The 14,647-nt window shown below is 39.9% G+C and overlaps 1 protein-coding gene across 7 annotated transcripts in view; it reads left to right on the plus strand.

The window, feature by feature from the left end:
- Nucleotides 1–14,647, plus strand: part of ERICH6B (glutamate rich 6B) — a 173,795-nt gene that overhangs the window by 81,836 nt on the left and 77,312 nt on the right. For 6 of the 7 annotated variants that reach the window (XM_056555409.1, XM_056555407.1, XM_056555406.1 and 3 more), the window contains 3 exons: nt 10,238–10,302; nt 12,244–12,311; nt 13,423–13,551. In XM_056555409.1, the coding sequence (XP_056411384.1) occupies nt 10,238–10,302; nt 12,244–12,311; nt 13,423–13,551 (262 nt within the window). The remainder of the gene's footprint in view (nt 1–10,237; nt 10,303–12,243; nt 12,312–13,422; nt 13,552–14,647) is intronic. The other variant, XM_056555412.1, reaches the window with a different exon arrangement.

Genomic DNA, 14,647 nt, shown 5'->3' on the forward strand with positions numbered 1-14,647 from the left:
TTACATTCCTAGAGAGTCCAGCTTCTCAGTTTGGCCCAAGCCAGCCCAGGGGCTGGAGGTTGCTCAGTACTGGTCTTACCAAAGGTTTTACTCAGAGTGCACCACTGAGAGGCTGTGAGGAAACTGGATCTTTGCTGGGCACAAAATACTGAGGTCTGCTGCCTTGTCAGACAATTAATTTGCATGTGAGTAACACATCTTGATGCCTATTATTTTGATTAGGGGACTGGTAGTAAGTCATCTGCAAAGCTAGGGAATATTATGTTTAAAGGGGTGCTCCGGTGGAAAACTTTTTTTTTTTAAATCAACTGGTGTCAGTAAATTAAACAGATTTGTAAATTACTTCTATTAAAAAATCGTAATCCCTCCAGTACTTATTAGCTTCTGAATATTACAGAGAAAATTGTTTTCTTTTTGGAACACAGTGCTCTCTACTGACATCTCTGTCCATTTTAGGAACTGTCCAGAGCAGCATATGGGGATTTTCTCCTACTCTGCACAGTTCCTAACATGGACAGAGATGTCAGCAGAGAGCTCTGTGTTCCAAAAAGAAAATAATTTCCTCTGTAGTATTCAGAAGCTAATAAGTACTGGAAGGGTTAATATTTTTTTAATAGAAGTAATTTACAAATCTTTTTCACTTTCTGGCACCAATTGATTTAATAAAACAAAGTTTTCCACCGGAGTACCCCTTTAAATTAGAAAAAGAGCAGAACAAGTCCCAAGCACAAAAGTAAGTGGGTGCACCCCTGGTCAGTGGCTGATACAATTGAAATCTCACCACAGCACTCCAGCCCAGGGAACAAAGACGTTGTTTAGTCTATAAAACTAGTGTCCTTACAGGGCAACATTTCCACTGGCTTACCCAGGTTTTTTTGAGAGGCTTGAGAATATTATGTTTAGCGAGTGCTTTGACTAGCAAGATTTGTAAAGGCTATATATGTGTTGAAATGTGAAAGCTATATTTTTCTTTGTGAAAGATATTATAACTGGTATGACCTGGGAACAAAGGACTTCTCAGATTGTATCCATAAATATGCATTTTAAGGCATGCCTAAATTCTGTCACTTATACTTAGATCTATAAAATTGGCTAATTCTGTTTATATTTTTATATATTTCACATACATTTGTATTCTCTCCACACAGCAGTTGTTTTGAATAAATAATGATTGTTGTTGTTGGGCTATATACACTCTTGTATAAAAGTCCCCATACACTTTATACAAAAGAGAACAGAACCTGCCAATTGACTGTCAATGGTGGCCTCCAAACTCTCCTCCGACAGATGATGTCCAGGGAGGGAAGGGTCAGTCATTTTGGTTTTCAGTTCCCCTGCCCTATTGCAGCGGAGAGATAAGCTGCCACCAGAGCTGTCCAGAGATTCTTTACCCATAGAGTATAGTGGCTTCTTACACCCAAGCAGCCTTGATATATATCTCGCTATTTAGATAATGGAGGAGATTTATCATTCAAGGTAGGTGGGATGGGGAGAAGCCACCAGGGATTGTCCCAACGACTCATGGTTCCGACAGAATGAAAGTGATGACAAGTTCCCTTAAGGGGAACACCGCTGCCCCAGTGTTCGGAACAGTTTGTCCGAATATTTAGAGTGGGCAGCAAGGGTAGTGATGTCATGGCCACACCCCCTCAATGCAGGCCACGTCCCCTCCAATAGCCTTACATTAAGGGGGCGTGGCGTGACATCACGACCCCCACCGCCCGCACCCAGCATTCTAAACGAACATCGGGTGCTGCACAGAGATCGCGGGGGTCCCAGCTGCGGGACCCGAGCGATCAGACATTTTATCCCCTATCATTTGGATAGGAGATAAGATGTCTAGGGGCGGAGTACCCCTTTAACTTAGAAAATACATCACATGGCCTCACATAAAAGCCTTTAATAGGTTAATGTTTAATCTTTCTATAGGAAGCAGTAAAGTCCTCATTATTCCTCCTCCATTTTCACAGAAATTGCTTTTGAATTAGTCTTATCACCGTCTATTTCTCCCTGTACAATATGCAAATCCTAGTAGCAAATATTTCGCATTGATCCGCAGTTATCACATCATTCCACCTCTTGTCTTGTACGGTTCATGCTGAGGGACAAGAAGTTGTCCTCTGGGGTCTTCAGTGAAGAGCCTTGTCTCATTGATACCCTCTTCCCATTAAACATAGCTCAACCTCAATGTACTTTCCCCTTTTCTCATCCAATAATTTCCTATAAGCACCACCAGATAAAAACTTCCTTTGGGAAGCAGACTTAAAAGACGCTGCTATTTATTTTACTATGCATTTGTACGATCATATTTGGTGCTGTTTCTGAGAAGTCAATCGTCTTCAAAGCATTTCCCCTCTTATCTGTAAGTATAGCAAACAGCTAGTTTTCTACAATATCTCAGAAAATGATAGTTGTTGTTTTTTTTTTTGTTATTTTTTTTTTTGAGATGACAGAATTCAGCCTGCAGGAACATGACAGAAATGTTTCCCAAGACCTCAGTAGTAGAGTGTAGGAATGCTGATAAGCTTAGCTCCTGAATCCCAATACTGTAGCATGGCTTAACCTATGCTTGGCTTTCCGTGTGTCACACTATACTCCGAAAGCTTGTTCAGCTGACCTAAGTAACCTGAAGATTTTTTCTTGATCTATAGTTTCATGCCTGGATATTTCCTTGCCGTCGGTTTCCTGATGTTTAAAGCTTACAATACCAATAACCGTCCAAGGATGCAAAATCTTAATTCACGGCTGTAGATTTTAGCTCAGCTCCCAGAAGTGTCTAAAGTCTTGGCTTAAAGGGATACTCCGCCCTTAGACATCTTATCCCCTATCCAAAGGATAGGGGATAAGATGTCAGATCGCCGCAGGGCCGCTGCTGGGGAGCCCCGGGATCCCCGCTGCGGCACCCCGCTATCATTACAGCACAGAGCGAGTTTGCTCTGCACGTAATGACGCGCAATACAGGGGCCGGAGCATCGTTACGTCACGCCCCGCCCCTTTCAATACAAGTCTATGGGAGGGGGCGTGGCAGTAGTAACGCCCCCTGCCATAGACTTGCATTAAGGGGACGGGCCGTGATGTCACGAGGGGCGGAGCCATGACGTCACGCGGCTCCGTCCCCTGTATCGCCCGTCATTACGCACAGAGCGAACTCGCTCTGTGCTGTAATGATAGCGCTGTGCCGCAGCGGGGATCCCGGGGATCCCCAGCAGTGGCACCGCGGCAATCTGACATCTTATCTCCTATCCTTTGGATAGGGGATAAGATGTCTAGGGGCGGAGTACCCCTTTAACAGTATCAGGAAAAAGCCAAACTATTTCAACAATCACAATAAAATGTTATATGTATGCAGTTATGTTGTATCTCTTACTGCCACTTATTATGATAGTGCAAACTGCTTGTATGTCTATGAGAGAAGAAACAATCACAACAGATTCTGCCATGATCAGAATTCTTGCAATTACTTTTTTCTTCAGAGTACTGGAACCATATTCAGCAGGCATATATACACACATATATATATATATATATATATATATATATATATATATATATTTATATTATTGATTGTTGGGGAAATGATATTTAAAATTACATTAATTTAGTAGATTTAGAAACACATTTAGAAATCAGCATAATGTAGATTTCATAGTCATGGAATAGAAAAGACTGTGGTCCTGATTTACTATTGTAATTTACTATTGTATTGTTACTATTGTAATATGTTTTGTCGGGTTGTGCGCTAGATTCTGGCGCATTGCTCCAGAAATTCTGTCTGCGCCACAGTTTACACCAGAATTGAAAAAAAAAACCCGACCAACTCTCCATTTTACTGAGAAAACTGAAAAAGGGGTGCGGCTGTTAGGAAAAGGGGGCATGGTCGCAGAAAAGGGGCCGTGTCCCCGACATTTTCTAAAAATCCCATTAAGCCCTTGAGGACCGGGCCATTCTTAATTTTTAGTTTTTTCCTCCTCCCCTTCTAAAAATCATAACATTTTCAATTTGCCACCTACAGACCCATATGAGAGCTTGTTTTTTGCACCACCAATTTTACTTTGTAATTACATCAATAATTTCAACACAAATTCTATGGTAAAACAAAAAATTATTCGTGGGTCAAAATTGAGAAAGAATACGCCATTTTGCAACCTGTGGAGGCTTTCAATTCCACGCAGTGCACTTTTCGGTAAAAATTACATCTTATATTTATTCTGTATGTCCATACAATTAAATGACCGAAACAAGAGCAAAAAGTACACCATATAGCGCACACCCAATCAAGTATAACAATCTTTATTTAGAATTAGTACAAAAATGCATACAAAATGTCTAATCAGACAAAATCCCATTTAAAAACATTTAAAAAGACACAAAAAGTGCCCTCCCACAACAGGGAGAAGCCCTTAGGACCCCTCCCAGGACACCTGTGTATATTTATATACAACACTGCCTCCACACACACACATACACAGTGGCTCTATGTAATTTTGTAATAACCTGAATAAATAATAACTAGCCCTACTATCAAAAAACTGTTTACAGTATACGACCTGATAATTAGTAACCCCACAATATGTATCAGATAGGGAGCTGGGAAATGCAAGGACCATAGCCAGCGAATCAATAATCCTCCATCAGGTGTCCTCCTGAACCCTGATCTTCAGATTGCATACACTGTTCATTGCTATGTCATAGCATCAGATCATCAATCGGATTATGAGGAGGCAGGTAAGGGCCCTCCCGCCATCCTCTCAGCTGATCGGGGCACCGTTTCACCGCGGTGGTCCCGATCAGCACCTCTGAGCAGCCGGGAAATGTTTTTTAACATTTTGGAAGCCGTGATCAACTTTGATTGCGGCGTCTAAGGGGTTAGTGCCAGGCATCACTGTGATGGGTGATGTCCGGCATTACCCCGCTATGACCCGTGCTCAGGTCCTGAGCACATGTCAGAGATAGAGAGCGGGACGAGGGCGTACAGGTACGCCTTTCGTCCTCAAGAGGTTAAAAAATGTATGGGACCCTGCTGCTGCAGAATCTCCATGTGGAATTCCAATGCGGAATTCCACACAGAAATTCTGCCATATAAACATAGCCTAAATATATAGTGTGGGATTGGTTTCTATTATCACCTACAGTTGTCTTTAACAGAGGACAATTGGAGACCAATGCGATCCAAACAGAGAAGTTACTTTTTCACAATTTTTTTCTGCAGACTATGCCTATCCTACTACATCCAGGACTGTCCTAAACAGACCTACAACCTGACAGTCTAGGGACACTATCTATGCCAAACAACAAGCCTAATTTTCCAGTGCACTGTAAAGGCCTGTAGCTATCTTATAGCCTACCAAGTCTAAGGATTCTGCCTCTACCGCTATGTCAGACCTAGTTACAGCCTATGCTATGTTTGGGGATGGCTTTATTCCCACACCACCAGACATCCCAGAGCTTATTACACAAAGACTGTGTTGAAACTATCACAATGAGGATGGACTTAACTAGTCATCAATGGCTACATTTTTGTATACCCAGGCTTAACCCATTTTATTAAAAATTGCTTACCTTTTATGATTGGTCAGACATAACCAACAAATATGGGCAAATGGTAGAAACACATCCCCCAGCTTTGAAAATTTTTATCTAGACCTTCTCCTAAAAATGAACAGAAGATGTCATAATAGCTCTCCAGAGGCTACTCTTTCCTCTGCCCCAGATACATCTCCATGAGCAGCCTGACGTGTCTTTACCAGTACGAAACTGTTTTATCACAGGGCAGAAAGGTAAGAGAGATACTAAAGAACTCAAAAGGACATGTGCAAAACTGCGATATATGAGTCAAAATGGAATATTGCAAATGTTATCACAATCTGTCAAAGAATAATAGGACAATGGAACAGCAAGCATTTCAATTCACAAGCATTGTCAAGGTCAATTTTCTCTGATTATTTTGGACTCTTTAGAAAATGGTGTTTGAATATTGCTTGCATCTAGAGTATGATCTGTGGAAAAGACAATAATCCGATATGTATTACCAATCCCCATTCACAATATTCCTGGCTATACACCTAACAATATTTATACTAGTTTCCCCTGGAATAAGCTTTTCTATTTTTAGAGGACATTGCATTAAATTAGCACATTCAATGGCTGATTTAGAATGAAGGTGTTGACAATGACAGATCCATATTCAGATGTTTCTGCCTACACAATAGCTTTAAGGCAGAGTTCCCCAACCTGTGACTCTCTAGTTGTTGTAAAATTACAACTCTAATAATGCCATGACAGCCATCGATTGCCCAGGCATGATAAGAGCTGTAGTTTCACAACAGTTGTAGAGCGACAGGAATGGGTTAATATACTGGCCAGAATTTCTTTCACTCCTTTCTTTTGCAGCCAGGGCTGACTCTGCCTATCGGCAAAATAGGTAGCCACCTAGAGCAACCTCTTGATGGGGGGTGCCGCTCTGTCCGCCGCGAGAAAGTTAGACATCCAGCATCCCAACCACTCGCTCAGCCAGCAGCTTGAGAAGGAGGTTTGTTACAGTGTGCCACCCCAGTAGTAAGCTAATTATATGAGGAGGTTTGTTACAGTGTCAACCGCAGTAGTAAGGTGGGGCGTGTCAAAGGCTGTGCCAGTGGGCGGAAAAATTTGCTTTTGCCTAGGGTAGCAAAAATCCTTGCACCAGCTTTGTTTTAAGAACATCTCTTCCTTTTCTTGCAAAGCAAACTCTTCTGTGTTCATATTTATAAAGTACTACCATAGTATCTCTCTTGGATAAAGCGGTCAGTGAAACACGTGTCAGGGGTCTGTGAAGTGGTCTGTATGGTGCATCTTTACTTTTGCCACTTATGCTTTGGGGGTCTTGCATGTATACTGTTTTGAGTTACTTTCTCTTACTATCTTGGGGTTTACATTTGGGGTGAGTGCATATACTCTCCTGTCCTCCTCTCCCTTACATGCTTCTGTTTTATCCACACCTCACGTACGTATGTTAGTATGTTCATATACTGACGATCTCATACTTTTTACCTTCCCTTTTGTATACAATTTAGCCACAATTCATGTATTTTATTATATATACACTTTATAGATGCTGGAGGCCATAATCAGAGTTGGACAGTATTTTGCACACAGCATAGTATTTTGCATATGTTGTATATTCTGAACTGCGATTTTTTTTATTTACATAAATCTCAGCTGGATCAGCCGTGTCAGAATCTGAAAGGGGAAAAGAAGAAACACACATAGGATGGAGCATTGAGAGAAATGGAGGGGGCGAGGGAGCAGCTTCACAGGCAGCACTCACTGATCTCTGAACTTGCAGCGCATGGCTTAGAAGGTGGAAATATAGAAATTTTATAAATAGAAATCTTGCCAATAAAAGCAAAGTTACAGAGATCAGTCAACTGTATAGTACAACCCGAACAGCTCTGGGTACACAGACACCAAGCTAAAATCATTTTATTGCAAAAGTGCTCAACCTCTGGCAATACATTATTGAACCATTTTTCTAAAGGTTAAAACAATCTTTACCCAAGCACACAATAGGAGGGTGTTAAACTTTGGCTATGGACCTTTGTCAATTAGCTTAATAGTCAATTTGCTTTTAAAGGTGCTGTTTGTGATTTAGTTTTTTTTCCCTTAAAGAAGATCTGTAAGCTCAATATGCCAGGTATGTCAGCTCCATACTCATAGGAGAGGAAATCGTACACTATTTGTTGCCATTTGTCTCATAAGAGTGCTATTAAAATAGAAAAAACATAGTTAAAAATGACAGGCTGCTGTGTATACAATGCATTTGGAAAGTCTTTAGACCCTTTCAATTTTTTAAAATGTTGTTCTGTTGCGGGCAAAAATGGAAAAAAAAAGAATAACGTTTTCCCCCATCATTCTGCACTCAAGGGCCCAGATTTATGAAACCGTGTGAGAGAAAAAGTGGAGAGATTTTCCCACAGCAACCAATCACAGCTCAGCTTTCACTTTACCTCAGCTCGTTAGCTGAGCTGTGATTGGTTGCTGGGGAAAAATCTCTCTATTTTTTCTCTCACACAGTTTGATAAATCTGGGCCAAGGAGATTTATCAAAACCTGTCCAGAGGAAAAGTTGCCCAGTTGCCCATAGCAACCAATCAGCTCGCTTCTTTCATTTTTAACTTGGCCTCTGCAAAATGAAAGAAGCAATCTGATTGGTTGCTATGGGCAACTGGGTAACTTTTCCTTTGCACAGGTTTTGATAAATCTCCCCCAATGACCCATAATGACAAAGTAAAAACTGAATGTTAGAAATTTTTGCCAATTTATTGAAAAGAAAAAACTAAAATATTGCATTGATATAAGTATTAAGATCCTTTACTCAATGCTTAGTTAAATCATCTTTGACAGTGACTACAGTTTCCTATATTCTTGGTTTTAATGCCCCAAGGTTTGCATACATGGATTTGGGCATTTTCTGCTATTCTTTGCAGAACCTCTCAAGCCACTGAAAAACATCCCCCCATGCTGCCAGCACCATGCTTCACTGTAGGGATGGCATTGAGCAGGTGATGGGCAGTGCCAGGTTTCCCTTAGACACAACGCTTAGAATTGAGGCCAAAAACTTCAGTCTTGGTTTCATCAGACCAGAGAAGCTTGTTTCTCTAGGGTTCTTTTTTTTTTTTTTTTTGCAAGTTCCAGGAGGGCTTTCTTATGTGTTTTACTGAGAAGGGGCTTCTTTCTGGTCATTCTGCCATAAATCTTTGGAGCTCAGCCAGAATGACCTTTGCGTCTTGGTGACCTCACTTACCAAAGCCCTTCTCCCCTATATACTTAGCTTGGTGGGGCACTCAGCTCATGGAGTCTTGGTTGTTCCAAACTTGTTCCACTTAAGAATTATGAGAGGCATTGTGGGAAACTTTAACACAGCAGACATTATTTGTACCCTTCTCCAGATTTGTGCCTCCACACAACCCTGACTTTGAGCTTCACAAGCAGTTTGTCCCACCTCATGACTTGGTTTTTGATCTAATGTACTTTGAGACCTTATATGGAAACATCTAAAAGATGAGATATGGGAAACCCCCAGAGCTAAATTCCAAGGTTCATAGCAAAGGGTCAGAATACTTTTATCCATGGGAAATGTTAGTTTTTCCTTTTTAAATCATTTGGAAAAAATCATTCTGTTTTTCATTTTGTCATTATGGGTACTGAGTGCAAACTAGATTTTTATTTTATTTTAGCATAAGGCTGCAACATTACAAAATGTGAAAAAAAAAGTGAAAGGGTATGAAAACTTTCTGAACGGATTGTGCATATATATAGCAGGTTTTAAATTACTGCACTACTATGAAAGCAGCTGATTCTTTCAAGGGTCCTCTTAACCAAATGGCACAAATTTGTGCTGTGTCATTTTGGCTACTAAGAGTATAGCCCACTAGAATCAGTACACTACCCTTAGAAGGGTCAACATCTGCACATGACAGATCTGCTTTAAAGGGGTACTCCGCTGCTCAGCGTTTGGAACAAACTGTTCCGAACGCTGGAGCTGGCACCGGGAGCTCGTGACGCCATAGCCCCGCCCCATCATGCCATATCGCCCCGCCCCCTCAATGCAAGTCTATGGGAGGGGGCGTGACAGCCATCACGCCCCCTCCCATAGACTTGCATTGAGGTGTCGGGGTGTGACAAGCTCCTGGCTCCAGCATTCAGAACAGTTTGTTCCAAACGCTGAGCAGCGGAGTACCCCCTTTAACCATAAATACATATTTTAATATACATACAGAAAACATATGATCAATTGTTGTACTGTCCCATATGCAACGTAAGATTTAATTTTGGAAGGAGTTGTGTGATATATTAATTTGTCATAAATGTCTTGTTGACCTTCGTTATGGTGGGGTAACATCTAACACTGTCATATTTTAATCCCTGTTATGTACCATCAAGCTCTCTTCCATGGAATCGTTCCATTTATCAATGATCATCCATTACATGTATATTCAATAAATGTCTAACCCTGAATTTCCTTACTCTACCACCTTCACTATTATATCTGCTTATGCTGCACAAGGAGATCTGACATCAGCACTGGTCTGGTTGATGTAGTATAATGGTCCTTGTGACCTTTTAGAGATCTAACTCATCCAAAAACCACAATTAGGTTTGGCAATAATGATAGTTAGATATCAAAGTAATATGCGAAAACCAATATTCTGTATATTGCATGCATTTTGCACATGTGATTTATACTAAATATGTTTCTTGCTTGCCGGGATTCCTGACACAGCTGATTTAGACACAAAAATGTCTACATCAAAAGTAATCGAACAACGTAAGTGAATATTATTTTCTGCTAAAGTCCTGTTTTATTTGGGCACTTCACTCTGTATTACCGGTTTACTATCATAAAAATTAAAGCGTTACTGTCATTTGAAAAAAAACCTTTGGCATGTTGTCCTGACAAGTAAAAACTTTAGATCACATTGGGTCTCTGTCTTGAGACTCACTCCGATTGTGAGTTATAACCCAGTGAGGTGTATGTGGTAGGTGTATTTTTTTTAAATCAACTGGTGCCAGAAAGTTAAACAGATTTAAAAATATTTACCCTTCCAGTACTTTTTAGCAGCTGCATGCTACAGAGGTAATTCTTTTCTTTTTGAATTTCTGTTTTGTCTTGTCCACTGTGCTCTCTGCTGACATTTGATGCCCATATCAGGAACTGTCCAGAGCAGGAGAAAATCCCCATTTCAAACCTGTGCTGCTCTGTACAGTTCCTGACATGGACAGAGGTGTCAGCAGAGAGCAGCAGCTGCCTCAGCAAATTTGCATTCTGGTTGTTCATCCTGCTCTGCTAGGTCTCTGTAGCCTGCCTGACCTGAAGCCTGTCTGTCTGCTCATTGTGCCTGTCTACTGGACTTGCCTGTTGCCTCATCCATTGGACTCTGTACCTGCTCTGTTAATAAACACCTTAATCAGCTCTGCTGTGTCTGATGCTATCTTAAGTGTCATTTTACCCCATTCTGCCTACCTGGTTGGCTGCCCCTTGTGGCACAGTGGGTCCACACCTACAATAACAAAGTAAATGAATCAGATGATGCAGCAAGACTGTCAGTAAAAAAAGCTTTGCCATGCACTTTACCGGGTTCTTACTTTCTACTGCAGCAGGTGTCAGGACTGAGACCCAGCGTGATCTAAACTTTTGACATGTCTGGACAAAATGTTATACGTTTTTGCAAATTTAAGGATTTAAGTAACTATATCCCACCTGTGTTAATGTGTTAAGGTCTGGCCTGTGACCTTTTCATGTCCCTTTTGATGCATAATGATCATAAGCAATACCGGGGAGCTGGGTGAGCCAGCTTCCCGTCTCCAATGCTATCTTGATAGCAATGCAGCAGCAAGATTACAGTGCAAGAACTCTGTATATACTAAATGGTTTTAAGTATGTGACCCCTCTTTGTAAAGCTGTCCCCCCCTGCAGTCTCAGCCAGTATATTAGGTTTAGTGTGGGTGAACAGAGTGTCAAATTGTCTTTAACACGTTATATAAATACAGTTAATGCACAACATGTGTTAATAAACAATTTACACATAGATAATTGTCAGATTATTGTAAGAACTGAACATTCTCAACAATCTCTATTTTCTCCAAAAACAAACAGATTACAATTCAGTTCATCAGTGATAGTTGTGCTGCCCGAAATACCAGTGCAGGTGTAGCTAGCATCGTACAAGTGTTTATAAAGGAAGAGAGATGTCATTTCAAGTGCAGGGTAAAGCAGCTGAATGGTTTTGGCCCACTTTTGATTTTAGCTATTCATTTAATGGGAAATAGTTTTGAGTTGACCTTCATCATTTGAAACATTCATTATAACAGACCCTGGCATGCCGCCAACCAGCCATCTAGCCGAGCCTTCTGACTACACATACATTATTGAAACATTTACAGATTGATGTTCTAGAGAAGATGTCCATTTCTAATTTGCTATTAAGAATGCTCGGCACAAATGATCTTGGTGCAATACGAAAGAACATTAAGAACATCTCCACTGTATGATCATCCATATCAAAGTGAAGATAAGTACATAAAGTTCAGACCTGACCACTAGTAGTCAGTGTTTCCTGTGATCATTACCATCCAGTACATTCATTTGATGTATGTATTTCGGAAAACTAAATAGTATAACTCATGCACCATCGCATAACCAATATGACTCAATGCAAGATAAACCTGCTATATTCACATTATTATTTGCATAATTTATCTCTTCTAGGTTGCGTGAATAGTGAAAACATTGTAGAAAGATGGGCTTCAGATGATGGCACTAAGACACTTGAGCAGGTAAGCACTGTAAGTCATTAACAGTGACCTACAGTGATTCCTCAGTCATCCTCATTTAGAGCTTACTTGAGTATGCTGCTGTTTCCTTCAGGAACTATTTCTGTAACCTATGTTTACGCAAAATCTTTTGGGAACGTTTTTTGAGTCCTAAATTTTTTATTGTTTTGGCAGAATATGCAATATAAAATATACAGTATTTGTATTCTTATATAAGGGAGAGATTTAGCTTTAAAGGGGTATTCCAGCCATAGACATCTTATCCCCTATCCCTATTCAAACTGTCTGAGCCACTGTTAAAAATTCTAATGCACTCTTACACAGTCTAGTCTAAATGAAAACTGTCTAGGCTGCATTCACATCTCAGTTTTGCAATACGGTTCCCATATCCGGTTTCAGTGAAAAAAACGTATGGAACCGTATTGCAAACCGTATGTATAGACATTTCATAGAAAACCGTATGCCCACCGTAGCATCCGGTTGTTTACATTTCGCATCATTTACGGTTTTATCCATTTTTTTCCAGTACCCAAAACTGTAGTCCGGGTGAAAAACCGGATACAACCCGTAAATGTTTTTTTTTTTTTAAATGGTGGTCTATGGGAACCGTACTGAAACGTATGTGCGTACGGTTCCATCTGGTTTGTACAATACGGTTTTGCAGTTTGCACATGCGCAGTGCACACCGAAAGTTCTTCCCACAAATAGAACAAGAAGAACTTTATTTAATTAAGGACAAACATAAAACCATGTATTGAAAATGTATTGAACCATATGCAACCGGACATCCGTTTTCAAACCATATACGGTTTAAAACCGTACAGAGGTATATACGGTTGTATACGGTTCGGTCTGGTTATGAGACATTTTTTACAAAAAAACAGATACGGGGACCATATTTCAAAAACGAGATGTGAATGCAGCCTAAGAACCAGACAGTTTTTATTTATTTTCCCCATAGCCATATTCATGTACCAAGAGTAAAAAATTATCAAAATCATTCTGTACAACAATGGCTATGTGAATAAATAGAACAAAGGTATAAACTCCAGACTTCTCTCAAACACAATTCAATTTGTTTATGTATTTGTTTTTGTTTTTTAATATGTTCTAGCTCCCACTGAGTTGTGAAGATGATCCTCCAAGGGAAATGGAAGCCACCTTGTCATTTTGTGAATTCTGCCTCTTGCCTAAAAAACCTTTTCCATCTATTGAACAGCTTGCTTCAGAACCCGGCAGTACGGTAACTATATAAAACAATTAAAAAAACATTACATAATTGGGCAATGTGTCCTTTTTATCCATATGTTCCTTTATTCACTATTTCCTGTGTGTTGGATCATAACACCTTTATAATAGATGACAAGAGTGTCTGCTGCTGTGCACACTGGTTCATTCTGCCGGTGACAGCCTGTTGTCAGTAAATTAAATATTGTTTATATGGTAAACATATTTTTGGGAGTTTTTATCAGAATTTTTTTTTATTCTGTAATTTTCCATTTTACTATGTGTATTTTAAAATAAGGTTAAAATCTTGCAATTTCCATTCTCATCACAAAACTTAACCCCTAGACTACATGGGGCATTAACGTACACCCTGGCAGCTTTGTAATTAACACACCAGGACATACAGTTAGGTCCTGCAGTGTTTACTGTCTATGAAGCGAGTGTAGGAGTTGCACTGGCTTCATAGACTGTGAGTACTGACTGCTATGAGCAACCTGGACCTCACCGCCAGCAGAGGACATGAACGATCACACTGATGTCTGCCATTAACCTTTTAGATGCCATGACCAATGTCAATCATGGCATCTAAAGGCTAAAAATGAAGATGGTGGTAAGTTAAAATGGCAGACGGAGGTCTCCTCCTTACCTCTGTGCTCCTGATTGTCACTCTTCTTATACAGTCTCCTTCAAACACACTGTACTAGTAAAGTACCAGTTTCACTGATCAGTGCTATGCTATGGCTTATAATATTTCCCTATGGGAACCTAAAAAGTATAAAATAAATAGTAAAAAAAAAAAGGAAAATAAAATAAATAAATATATATATATATATATATATATATATATATATATATATACAGTGGTCCCTCAAGTTACAATATTAATTGGTTCCAGGATGACCATTGTATGTTGAAATCATTGTATGTTGAGACCAATATCTATGGAAACCTGGTAATTGGTTCTGAAGCCACCAAAATGTCATCCAAAAATAGGAAAAAGTGAGGATTAAAGAAAAATAAGTAGATAACTAATACAGATAAAACAAATCCTTACATATAAAAGTAATAAAGATCTGCTGGGAGCTGTAATCACTGTCTATTTCAGTGTTTCT

The sequence above is a fragment of the Hyla sarda genome, chromosome 2 (genome assembly GCF_029499605.1).
Source record: "Hyla sarda isolate aHylSar1 chromosome 2, aHylSar1.hap1, whole genome shotgun sequence".
In the NCBI taxonomy this organism is placed as follows: domain Eukaryota; kingdom Metazoa; phylum Chordata; class Amphibia; order Anura; family Hylidae; genus Hyla; species Hyla sarda.